We start from the raw sequence: 12533 nt of genomic DNA on the forward strand, positions 1-12533 counted from the left end.
GTTCACCCATTCACAGTCACACATTCAGCTCACACATTTTCCATTTCACAGCCTTCAGAAATGTCTTCCGGACATGAATCTGTAAAAGGCCTATACTAGAAACTGTACATACAGTGTTTGATTTGTGCTTTCATATTACCTGGAGAAGGCTGTCTCCGTTTCCTCGCGTTGAGGAAAAAGAGACGCTATTTTTTTCCAGAAAATCTGAAAAGCTCCTCGTGTCCATCTCCACTCGTGTCCCTGTCGCAGTACCTGTAAATGCTGTTTGTATGGTAGACAGGTGATTTGTAAAACGCCATAGATGCAACGCTTCCAGCACTTTTTATTCAAATGTTACTTTTGACTGCCAATTGCCAACCATACAAACACCATCATCTTTGAAATGTGAGTCATGCACACACACTGGCAAGCAGCTTTCCTCTTCTCTGAAGGAATCATCCTCGATGGTGTGTTCTTGATGGGAAAAAAACTGATTCCCTTCTCTAAGTAATATGTATACTTCAATATATATTTTGTGCAATAACTATGTGTAAGCTGTTCCTGCTGTTCTGACTGTTAACAATAGGTATTACTGATGTTTCTACACAGGTGTAAGTCATAATTTCCTCTCAGTTCCTTTGACGATAAAGTAGAAACAAAGGATTGTGTTTCATTTGGCTCTCGCACTGTTAAAACCAGACTGTTTCTGACGAACCCAGGGTGACACGGACAGAACACGGAGGACGTTAACATTTCTGACACTGATGTTGAGTTTGTCTTGAGCGTGGTTAGCGTGTGGCCACGGGATGCAATGTACTTAGAGCTTACAAGGTCTAAAAGTGTCACTCCAGGTTCTCAGCCAGCTTTGCACTCTTATCTTAACAAGCCAAGGAGGAGACGAGGGAAGAGGGAGTCACTAAAGCCATTTTGTTGTCTTTCGGTAAAAGCAACGCTGACTATAGCGTCGATAAATGCTCAGTGGTGTTCCGTCACAGATTTCGTGGTCCTCATGTCATTTGTGTAAATATCAAGATATCAAGGTCTGTAAGCCAAGGTCATAGGAAATATGAAGCAACAGCGCCCCCAAGAGGACACAGGGTGGACATGCACACAGTGCAGGATTTACAGGGTTTAACCAATGGAGGCCCACTTACTGCAATAACACAATATAGACTACAGCACATGTGAATGCAATAATTAGCCAAATAACGAATTATCTCATGTATTTTAATATGTTATCAAAGTGCATCATAGAGTGCTCGTATAGCAGATACAATCTTCTCTTTTTCTACGCAGCCAAGATTTACAGAACATGTATGTATTTGAACGCCAGGCAAAGTCGCCGGTCGGTCAACTTGTGTAAACACGTGGTGATAACACACATCGTCAGTCAACACTGATGATCTCATTACCGTCTATTCCAAAGATGAGGTGTTTGTTCACTTGAGAATAAATGAAGAAAAAAAAAATATGTACTGTAGTTTTCTTTTTTCTATATTAGTGCAAACATTTTTCCACAAAATGTATCTTACAAGCCAGCAAGAAAGATTAAGGAAATGTCTCTGGGGGGGAGGGGGGTGTCCACATAAGGGCATAGAGGACATTTCGAATAACAAAGGAAAAAAATATTAAGCAAAACACCATTTGTAATATTACTGGCCAATTGCTGTATTTTGTGCCTGCTGTATCTTCTTCTATGCTTCAATCAATAAACAGAAAGTGTATTCAACCCTTATGTGTCACCTTATGGTTTGTAAATAGAGTAAAATCACTTAAAGGCACAACATTCTCAGTGTCACTTTCAGGGGATACAGTTTAAGTTCAAGTCATGTCACGGACTACATATAAATAACGTATTTTAATGGAAGTCTTGGAAAAGGCTGAGTTTGGTCCCAACAGATCAGTGAAGAAGCCTGTGCCAAATGACTTCACTTGCCCTGGGAAGCTGGTGATGAAACTCGTACAATCCACGATGTCTTCCTGAGGTGACTTAAAGGCCGGTTGTTGCAGCAGATGGACCTCCTGTGGTCTGTGTTGACTCAGGAGAATCAGTCGCCTGGGGGCCAGCAGACGCCTGTTTGTCCAACACTGACTTGATGTGGCTGAGCAGCCAGGAGAAAAACTGGGGCACTCCCTCATAGCCTGGTAGAGAGAAGAGTGTATCAGTGCACCTCAGTGAGTCTGTCGTGTGTGTGTGCGTGTGCCGCTGCAGTACCTGGGAAGATGTTGATGTCGATGACGGTGAGGGTGTTCGTGTGAATGCTGACGATGATATCCACGCCGAACAGGGCCATGCCGAGCTGAACCCGGAGCTCTCTGACCAGAGCGGCCACGGCCTCGGAGCTGGGAGGAGGCAGGCACGGCATCTGCTCGTCCAGCTTAGAGATCAGGGGGGGAAAGGGGCATTTTTAGAGTGGATCTCAGCCCATTCGGGTGTCAAATGGGTGAGGCTCTACCTGTGAATGTAGACGACTATGTCAAATTATTTACAAGTCGTGTTTGCACCTTAGTTTTGCCGATATATTGGCCCTTAGGTAAGGATATAATTATTATTACTCACTGCTGTGAGATCAGAGTTTGACTCCGGCTTGGACACCTGATGGCTGTTGAAGAAGATGGTCTCCCTGTCTGGATGCAGAGAGAAATCACAAATGGGGTGGAAACAGGGAACAGATAAAGCAAAGATCAACAAGGCAGCGTAACATAGGACAAAGGAAGACACAGCAAGGACATGGCAGGAAAGGAAAGGTATAAAGGAAAAGGACAACATAGTAGATGGCAGGAAAGAGAAGGAAGGAAAGAAAAGGACATGAAATGGAATGAAAGGAAGGGAGTAGACAGGAAAAAGGAAAGGAGAGGACAAGTCAGTGAAGAGACAGAACTGAAAAGATGGGGCGTGAAAAGGAAAAAAGTAAAAGACAAGGAAGGGTGGCAAATGGATGAAAAGGAAAGGACAACACAGAAAGGTGGAAAGAAAGGAAAGGTAAATAAATATCTAATATATTTTGTCGATGATGCAGACTGACCACAGGGACCTGAGGGGAAGTTCTTGAGCGAAGGCCTCTCTACACAGAAGTGTCTGTCTCCCACCACGAACACCTTGTGCAGAACAGCCCCGTGGTTGACGAAGCTCTGGAGAACACAGGGAGGACGGATGTCGGCCAGACCGCCTGCACTGAAGATCAGGGACATCTGCAACTCACACAGATAATGCACAGACATTTAAAAAAAAAAATGAACGGAGAGCAAAGAAAACAACCGTGAAGCACAAAGTTCAAGCAAACCCACTCACCTCATGGGAAAGTGAGCCGTGGGCCACTCGGGTTTTACAAACTGGGGAGAAAAAGAGAAAGTGACCGTGGGTTCCTGTCATACTTCATGAGGCGGAAGCAAAAAGGAAAGAAGGATACTACTTCCATATAATCTGACCAATACGTCTGTATGATTGTTTAAGTGCAGCAGATGAGCTTTTAGGCTTCACTTGCAGACACAAAGAAGCTGAGAGGTGGTTAGCTCACAGTTAATCTAAACGTCCTTAAGTAATTACATTTAACATATATTAACTAAATAAGTAAGGAAGTGAAAGGCAGAGTGAACTGACTGAGAGGAAAGCTTAGGCCCTGGGTCATCAAAGCTTGTTGAATGGAAGGCAGGTCACCGGCGCTGTGGATCTCTAGATAATGAGGACTGCAGAAGCCCCAGTCTGCTGGAACAGCATAAAACAAGGAGAAGAAAGGGTTAATAAATATATCTACAAGCAGCAGAAAACCTACAACATACACCACGAAGCTGCACTTCACCTCGGAGTGACTTGTGCAGCTCGCTCATGATCTGGTAAGAGGCAAAGCGGTCTAGTAGCTGGGTCATGGCGGGCAGCGGGTCCAGAAGAACTGTGCTGGGATGAGCGGACACATAGCTCTGCAATGTGGAACACAGATTCTTTCCAGCAGGAATGACTGATAAACGGCTCGTTAACAAGCAAGCAGCAGCATAAAAAACACCTCTCAAAAAGGGCCTCATCCTTACCTGGAAGTTGGCGAGGACCTGCTGCGATTGGCTGTCGTGCTCGGCGTCCACGATGACATCAGACAGCTTGTGAACGATGATGTCGAAGGGTCCCTGGTGCACCAGTGGCTGAGTGAGGTCAATCTGACGGACGGGAAAAAACAAAACACCTTTTACATCCTACATAGTGGAGCTGACACTTTTGATATTGCCTTATTAAGTTGGGTAATGTTTGGAAATGTATGAAAATGTCTACAATAAACTATATGCTTCTGCATTTGTTTGCCGTCCGGTGGCAAATTTAACTTTTTTCCTCACATGATTGGGTCACCAATGTGTATTGAAGAAAAGCAAACCGACTCTTGTTTAGAGTCAAAGAATATTCTACAATAAGGAGTCTCGACTCTTAGTCTGCGCCATAAAACAAAAGGTAAGATTGGCCTCTGTCATTACAGACGAGTCATAGCGAGAAAAGCAGGTGTGACGACTAGCACTGATTATAGCTTTGTTCCTCAGAAGGGCCCAGTCGCTGGCATGATCTTATTAGTTACACGTGTGCTTAATGAGTCACAGTTTCTTCATGGGTGCTATACGTCTACACCGTTTACGTGTTTGTTTATGACTAATGGCATGAATACATTCACCTGAGAAGGAAGCGTGGTGATTAAGCGCAGCGGAATTTTGAGACCAAATGCCACCAAACTGGTCGGTGCTCAAACATCAGTGACCGTCGACGGACAATGTTTTCCTCATGTTGAATTTGTTTAATGTGAAGACATCGGCCATATTATCTGCCCAGACAAGTGCCTTTGTTGCTGCATGTTTACGTTCCTTATGCTGCAAATTCAAAAGACGCACTTTCAGGAATGCACTGCTGTGTTTGTTGCGTAACAAATGGGCCACAACCGAATTTCCTTGTGCATCCCTGTGTGAGGCATAATGACAATAGATTATCCTTGAATACATGGCATGAATGATTTCAGCATAAAGTTCTGGGAGTTTTATGTAACATAAATGTAAAGACCCTGTTTATGCTATCTTCTTGTATAAAGAGCGTCACCTGAAACAAGTCTGAAAGCCGCTGCCTCTTTACTTAAACTGAACTATGGACACGATTGTTTCTCATATTTTTCACGCCTGCTCCGGAAATGTACACCACCATGATTCACACTGCTGCAGTCCGACAGTAATAAATGCAGTATAGAGGCTGACAGCAAAGGATCCCCCCCCCCAACTAATGTGATCCTATTATTCATTTGACTGTGCCTGCTTGTGTGTAAAAGTCCCTCATGCTCCTGTGCAGATATTCACATGCAGGGAAATGTCTGAGCAGTTACGACCAGGCTGCCATTGTTCACAGTTTTGCCCCAAGTAGATTGAAGCAGGAGGGGCTGCAGGTGGCTGTGACAAGGACTACTAGAGTTGTGGGCATCTGTACATGACACACACGTGTGTGTGTGTGTGTCTGTGTGTGCGTGTAGCCACTGCTGTAATACTAAAACGGCTTCCTCTAGAATAGAATTCTATGTATGTGTGTGTGTCTTGGCATCTAGATAAAGAAAATCATGAGACAGACATCAAGCCGTCTTCACATGTACACACACACACACACACACACACAGATTAACTTCCTCATTTTCCACCACACACTTGATCTTTCCCTCGTGCCTTCATTATACATCTTTTAGATTATATTGATTTCATGTTAATATGTGAAGAAGAAAAAAACACACTTACCTCCACCACTTCCACTCCATGGCCCCTGTAAGAAATGTTTATAATTTAATGGAGACGATAACACAGGAGTCACCTGAACAGGGTTGGTAATGGATGGGGCTTGTCCTGTATGGCAATATAGCTCATCAATCATTCATGTTGATAAAGAATTGCACAACTGTGTACACTAGATTATAGTAAGGGTGTTAGTACAAGAGTTAAGCTGAGATATATATACTGCGTAAAATACAATGAAATCAATACATACCCCTTTTGAATATATATTCAGGAGGGCCCCATTATGAGAACCTGAGGGGGCCACATTCACTTTTACCAGATATAAATTAAAAAGTCGGCTTCAACTTACTCACAGAAGACCGCAAAGGCGTCCAGGTTCATCCTCCTGCGCTTCTTAGCGCTGAGACAGAAGCCAACCCGGCGGCCCGACATTTGGCCCGAGTGTGAGGCAGCCAAGCGACCGCGGAGACGGACACAGAGAGAGAGAGAGAGAGAGAGAGAGAGAGAGAGAGAGAGAGAGAGAGAGGGGGGGGATGTCTGGTGTCGGGGTGTCTCGCTCCTCTCCATTCAACCCTCCCACTAATAGTTCAGCCCACACAATCTAAGCGTCTGTAAAGACGCCAGTTTCACAGGTGGAAAAGAGAGAGAGAGAGCGAGAGAGAGCGAGAGGGGGCCAGTCCAACTGGTAGAGTCACTTGACTTCCTTATTGCTGCCATCCAATAGTAGCGAGGCCACCTCTGTGAACTATAAATGAAAGAGAAAGTAAAAAAACAAACTCTCTTTGGGAAGTATCTCCATTATCCTGCTTGTCGTCCAGTAGCAGCTAAAGCATGTTGTTTCCTCTCAACTGACCGTCTAAAAGAAAACACAGGACGATATAAAGATACATTATTACGATCCGTGTGAAGTGCATCTGAGGTCACCAGGAGAAGAAACAAACATGTCCCGCGGTTCCAACCCAGGGTTCGACCGACACATCACCATATTTTCTCCGGAGGGCCGCCTCTACCAAGTCGGTAAGAGAGACACTTTCTCCGGTGCTGTGCTAGTGCTGCAGCATGACTGTACTTTCTACTGCACAATGGAAGTCTAACTACACCATTACCACCTGTAGTTAACGCTACTGTTATTATTAGGCTGCAGACAACACACAACCACATTATAATAATGCTAACGTTATTAGCTTGTCCGGTACAGTGCAGTTAGGTTCAGCATTTGCATCCATTTATTGTTTTTTTAATATTTAGTTTAAACCCAGGCGGTCTGAAAAGTGCAGCCAATACACCTAAATAAACAGCTCTATGTCTGATCCTTTTACAGCTTTATAGAAGCATATTTGGCAACTTTATTAAACATAATGAACAGTTGGTTAGTTGTTGATAGATGCTCTTATCTATCGGCTTTAGTAGAAAATGACCCGACCTCTCACTATATTAACGTAACCTCAGTAAACGTCAAATTTCTAATTTCAAGTCGTCTTCAATACAACGCGATGTTCATTTAGTACATTTTGGTCCCATTTAGAGTCAAATAGACAATAAAGCAGTAATTTAAAGTTAATTGTAACGGTTCACCCTCCGGTATCACTTCTGGTTGCAAAAACCAAGATGGCGGCGGCCAAAATGCAGAACTCGAGGCTCTAAAACCCAAATGGCAGTTGACAAACTAGGGGGTTCACGATGGTTAAACCTGAGGTTCTTCTTTAATAGCCTAGACTCCGCCATTTTTAAGTAAAACTGCATATGATTTAACAGGTTAAAGTATGTCAAGTTCTGCTTATTGGAGCAAACGTGCAGTTCTCCACTGATGGAACAGGATATTAAATCCCACACTGTTACATTAATAAACCTTCTATTCTTATTCTTTTATTTTTCCTTCTGTCTGTGTGTCACATGTGCTGTCATGCAGAGTATGCCTTCAAAGCCGTCTCCCAGAGTGGGTTGACGTCTGTGGGGATCCGGGGGACAGACAGCGTTGTGGTGGCCACACAAAAGAAAATACCTGTGAGATATTACACACACACACACACACACACACACACACACAAACACTTGGATGATGATGATCTGAGTTCAAGCGAAGCAGTGAAGCCTGTTAGGAGTCGTGACTCCAGCTTGTTGCTGACTTGACGGTCAAGTACATGAACAAGACGCTGCCATGAAAACAAATGCCAGTTCTCACATTACCAAGACAGAGACTACTTTTATTTTGTCCATTCAATGTCAATTTCAATGACTTCAACTTCATAACCAGGGATAGTCTATCTGATCATAATGTGTTTGTTGTAAATGCGGCGTCAATATTTTCACATGCACCGTGATACATTAAGACGTGTCGGCATAATATTAATTTATTATTGAGTTGTCCTTATTCTGACTGCAGGACAAGCTGCTGGACTCTTCCACTGTGACCAACATGTTCAAACTAACCCCTCGCATTGGCTGTGTGATGACCGGGCACGGCGGTAAGTAGCCGTAATACTTTGATGTAATGATCATGAACAAATGTGACCAGGATCAGACATTTTAAATACTTTAAATAAGGAAGACAAACAACTGGTAGACATAGTGTAATATACTGTTCATGGGGCGTTAGTCTGGGTGACATTCTTGATTGTTTATTGTGATTATGTCTGGAAGATTATTTAATATTCATGGACCCTCTTCTGTTTTCTGCAGGGGACAGTCGCTCCCAGGTTCACCGGGCCCGAGCGGAAGCAGGAGAATGGAAATATAAGTTTGGTTATGACATCATGGCAGACATGTTGTGTCGCAGGTTGGCTGAAATCTCCCAGGTCTACACACAGAACGCCGAAATGAGACCTCTTGGCTGCTGTGAGTGGGGGGGGGGGGTCTTGATTTCTGCCTCTGATCAACAACTCGCTCTTTCTTTTTCAATCTATTCTGTAATCAAATAATCAAATCATCTATGCTATAATCTAAACCCACTTACGTGTACGAGCTTGAAAGGGATCATTGAAAAGTGTCTGAATATACAGTATAGTCTCATAATCTGAGGGATATTGATATGAAGGTTTTGCCTCCTTTCATCCTCGTCTTGTGCTCCTTCTGCTCCCTGCAGGTATGATCATGGGGGCCATAGACCCCCAGCAGGGCCCTGTCCTGTACAAGTGTGACCCCGCAGGCTACTACTGTGGCTTCAGAGCCACAGCAGTCGGCGCCAAACAGACGGAGGCCAACAGCTACCTGGAGAAGAAACTGAAGAAAAAGCCAGAACTGACCCACGACAGGGCCGTACAGGTAGAGGGAAACCCTGTGAAGTGTTCCTGAGGCGTCCGTGTGTTCAAACATACTCACCTAACTTTCCTTCTGTTCCAGATGGCTATAACATGTCTGTCCTCCGTGCTGTCCTTGGACTTCAAGGCCAGTGAGCTGGAGATCGGCGTGGTCACCAAGGAGAAACCTAAGTTCAGGTAACTTCACTCAGACCTACTGTCAATGTATTTAAAGGTACAGTGTTTATCTTTTAGGGGGGGGTCTGTTGACAGAAATGGAATATAATGTAATACAAGAACGGACAAACCAAACACTGGCTCTAGATAGCGACATTCATGTTTTCGTGTCGGCCGCTGTAGTTCTCCTACATGGTCGGCACATAGTAGAAGTTTCAGTCGACACCGCTAGATGTCTGGCAAATCCTACACACTGGCCCTTTAAGATGAGATATTCTGTCAAATAGTCAGGAGTTATATGATGGATTTCCTCGGATGATGTTGGACGTCACGACTGGAAAGACAAGTAGAGTGCATTCTCTTTTAGTGATATTAAAAAGGCAAAACGTACCTGCCTTGCGTCTTTCACTGTTCAGTTCTTACTCTTTGTTTTATTCCTCTGGTTATTATTCTAATTTTCCTTTTTCTTCCCTCCTCACCTCCTGTAGGATGCTGTCGGAGGCAGAGATTGAAACCCACCTGGTTGCCATAGCAGACCGGGAGTAAAGGTGCCCTCACAAACGATTCATCCTAGTGTTTCATTGCTTCATTTAGCCCATTTTAGCAGCACTGTCAGCAACAGTCTAAAGACGAAAGCACACACCTGTGTGTCCAGGAAGGTTAATCATGCGCACCTGGAGAAGAAACTCTGTTATTAATGATTGATATATGTTTGATTTCTAATCTGGGCTTTTTTAAAAAAAAACTCAATATACATGAAAAATAATGCAATGTTTAAATACTAGCACATGAAACCATCTTTTGTAGACAACACAAGCAACACATTCCACCCAAAATACTCTGCAAAGTATCTCCATGTTTGAAATAGAAAAGTGTCTGGGTCCAAGTTATTTTCTATGACTTTAGCTGGTTTTGTTTGAATGTGTACAGAATATCTGTCACACAGCTTGTTAACTGTGTTTTTAACAGCAGCCTTGTTGTCATCTCCACACTTGCAATAAAAACAACTCATTGTCAACCCCTTTAAAACAAAAGTCATAATAAAATAGAACTGAAAAGAAGATTACAAACACTGTCCTGTTTTGCTTTAAATTAAATATATTAACTTTTAGCACTAAAATAGATAGTTCAGGTTTATTTCCCAAAGTTTGACAAATATCCTGATGAAACAAAGTTCCCCTTGTTGAACAGCAGGTGGCGTCAGTGAGGCGGAAACGATACCTGAGGTTCAATGGTAGAAGGTCAGTTCATTCATTGATGAGGCGAAGACGGAACTGAATCCAAAAGTTACTCCAACAAATATAATATTGTATATTTGGAAAGGAGTCGACGAGGACTAAGCAGTGCAGTCACTGACGATCACACAGAGATTAACAGCAAATACTCTCGTAGGAAGTGAGATGAGCGTCACAGAGGCCGATGTGTCCAGTTATTTTAGCAGCAATGATGCTAACGGTGCAATAGTAACATAGTTTTATATCGCACCGAAATGCATACAAGATGTCCACATTGCATTAATTCTTCCCACTGTGGATGATGCTGAGATACTTCACATGACCACTAGATGGCAATGCAGCGTCTGTAACTCCCTCTTTGAGCGTCTCAGAACAGAATTCAGTTTAGTTCTGCGTGTACTTTTCTATTTGGGGAAACCTATTTTCAATCTTGTAAACAATTATACTTCCGAGTCTTCGGTGTTTGCGTGTGTCGGACAGCAAATCCTGGCGTGACATGTTGTTACGTGTGCCCTCTCTCTGTGTGTGTGTGTGTGTGTGTGTGTGTGTGTGTGTGTGTGTGTGTGTGTGTGTGTGTGTGTGTGTGTGTGTCTGTCCGTTTCTTGAGTTTCCACCACAGTGACCCACCAATCTGTGGATACGGATCAATGTCCTGTTCAATTACCGAATGTCACTTGCAAATGTAAACGCTGAAGTATTTCTGGTTGCACAAAAACACTGATGCATACAATAACAGAGAGAACAGCAGTTTGGTTTTATTTTATTAAAAGTAGAAGGTGACACTTTGAGGGAAAACTTTTACAGGGTTCACACAATATTATTACAATATTCTATATTTAACACCAACAAAACCTTTTGTATTCTCACTTACCTGCGAGGCATTATGTGAAGTCGAGTTATTATACTCTGTGTATATGTGATAGTGGAGGTAAATCTGAAAGTTGCTGCACACTTAGTATCTAAATGAGATACACACGGTGCACATGCATGGTGCAATTCTGCAGGCTCCAAATTCCAGATAGATCGTCATTTTAACAGGAAAGAGCAATGCTGTAGGATCATTAACAATAAAGGACTAATCTGTCACAATCACTCACTTCTTGGACAGAGAGGAGTGATAGTTAAATAGAGGATGCTCAGCTTGTTGGCAGACACAATCAGGATTCAGGCTGAGAGGCTTGTGTCCGTGATTCTCAGTGAGAGCAGCAAAAAGCCCGGCTAGTCTCCTTAAAGCCACTAGCTAGAGACGGTCCTCGGTTACATCGATAGGCCTCTTAACTTAATTCTGTGTTCACTTTGACTCACAAGCCTTTCTTGTGTTGCACTGTAGCTTAACGCCAACGAGAGATGCATTACTGTGAATCAAATACACGCACATGTAGTATTTGTTTTCAGCTTTAACAGCGGAGACAAAGGGATGTTGGTTAAAAGCAAAAACGCCTTAAAAGGCCTTTAAAAAAACCATGAAAGAGATTTAGGAAGGAGGTCGGTGTTCTAATTGGTGACGTGGAAGATGCCCGTCTCATGTTTGTCTCTTCATCCTCATGTCTGGCTCTGCATGCACATCATAACCTGGGAGAACAGAAAAAAAAAGAGAGAATCCCCCGTTAGGACCGACAGGAAACACGGAAGAGAGAACCAGACAGTTCAGAGTTGTTTTTGTGTAATCTTCATGTAAGCCACAGCAATCAGTGCACCATGTCATGAAGTGTGTGGGGGAGGCTTGTACATGTGTAAATAGTTTCACTAGCTGGCTCTTAGACGCTTCTTGTCCCTCATAAACATTCCTGAACCAACTAACGTCTGCACCTCACGGGGCTGCAGGACTAGTAGTCGTCAGTAGTCCCTGGTTTTCAAAAACGGTGCCTCCTTTTTCAGGGAAGAAGTTAAATAGTCTCACACAAACCGTGCCACATTTATCACGTGAAGTGAGAGCAATGGAAACAGGTTGTGGACACAACATTGACGTATCGTCAACTTTTACGTTTTTGTGGTTTATTTACACGTCCAGCAACATTATCGTTGGTTTGGAGTCGTGTGTCCGTCCACCTGATGCGTTGAAGTCCAATATTTGCTCTGCTTTTTGGTCTGGAAATGTCTTGCTTTTGTTGCTACATGCTCCACTATATAGTTCACCAGCTAATCTCTAACAGTTGCTAACTCTGTC

At 43.3% G+C, this 12533-nt stretch overlaps 2 protein-coding genes across 3 annotated transcripts; one reads left to right on the top strand and one right to left on the bottom strand.

Annotated features, from left to right (window-relative positions):
• Window positions 1-19: 19 nt before the first annotated feature.
• LOC306701053 (inositol-tetrakisphosphate 1-kinase-like) lies at window positions 20-6196 on the bottom strand. Of its 2 annotated transcripts, none has more exons than XM_079166281.1 (10): window positions 6068-6196; window positions 5722-5746; window positions 4006-4128; window positions 3780-3897; window positions 3581-3685; window positions 3272-3312; window positions 3006-3171; window positions 2540-2607; window positions 2195-2357; window positions 20-2121 (listed from the first exon to the last, which is right to left on the bottom strand). In XM_079166281.1, the coding sequence occupies exons 1-10, from the start codon at window positions 6148-6150 to the stop codon at window positions 1970-1972; spliced, it is 1044 nt and encodes a 347-aa protein (XP_079022407.1). In that variant the 5' UTR covers window positions 6151-6196; the 3' UTR covers window positions 20-1969. The 2 variants fall into 2 exon arrangements, with proteins under 2 accessions (XP_079022407.1, XP_079022408.1); XM_079166282.1 differs by having other exon boundaries at window positions 21-2121; window positions 3581-3682.
• A 256-nt stretch (window positions 6197-6452) lies between these two features.
• LOC306701188 (proteasome subunit alpha type-6-like) lies at window positions 6453-10192 on the top strand. The gene is made up of 7 exons (XM_079166443.1): window positions 6453-6735; window positions 7628-7722; window positions 8102-8183; window positions 8398-8553; window positions 8801-8979; window positions 9058-9152; window positions 9620-10192. The coding sequence occupies exons 1-7, from the start codon at window positions 6660-6662 to the stop codon at window positions 9675-9677; spliced, it is 741 nt and encodes a 246-aa protein (XP_079022569.1). The 5' UTR covers window positions 6453-6659; the 3' UTR covers window positions 9678-10192.
• The last annotated feature ends 2341 nt before the right edge of the window (window positions 10193-12533 follow it).

The sequence above is a fragment of the Pholis gunnellus genome, assembly GCF_910591455.1.
Source record: "Pholis gunnellus genome assembly, chromosome: 9".
NCBI lineage: Eukaryota > Metazoa > Chordata > Actinopteri > Perciformes > Pholidae > Pholis > Pholis gunnellus.

Excerpts from the sequence above, each read along its gene's own strand:
- LOC306701188 (XM_079166443.1), top strand. The coding sequence starts at position 6,660 with ATGTCCCGCGGTTCCAACCCAGGGTTCGACCGACACATCACCATATTT. Across the intron at positions 6,736-7,627 it reads GGGCCGCCTCTACCAAGTCG|AGTATGCCTTCAAAGCCGTC; the intron begins GTAAGAGAGACA and ends GCTGTCATGCAG. Across the intron at positions 9,153-9,619 it reads AAGGAGAAACCTAAGTTCAG|GATGCTGTCGGAGGCAGAGA; the intron begins GTAACTTCACTC and ends CACCTCCTGTAG.
- LOC306701053 (XM_079166281.1), bottom strand. The coding sequence starts at position 6,150 with ATGTCGGGCCGCCGGGTTGGCTTCTGTCTCAGCGCTAAGAAGCGCAGG. Across the intron at positions 5,747-6,067 it reads GCCTTTGCGGTCTTCTGTGA|GGGCCATGGAGTGGAAGTGG; the intron begins GTAAGTTGAAGC and ends CATTTCTTACAG. Across the intron at positions 3,172-3,271 it reads ACGGCTCACTTTCCCATGAG|ATGTCCCTGATCTTCAGTGC; the intron begins GTGAGTGGGTTT and ends TGTGAGTTGCAG.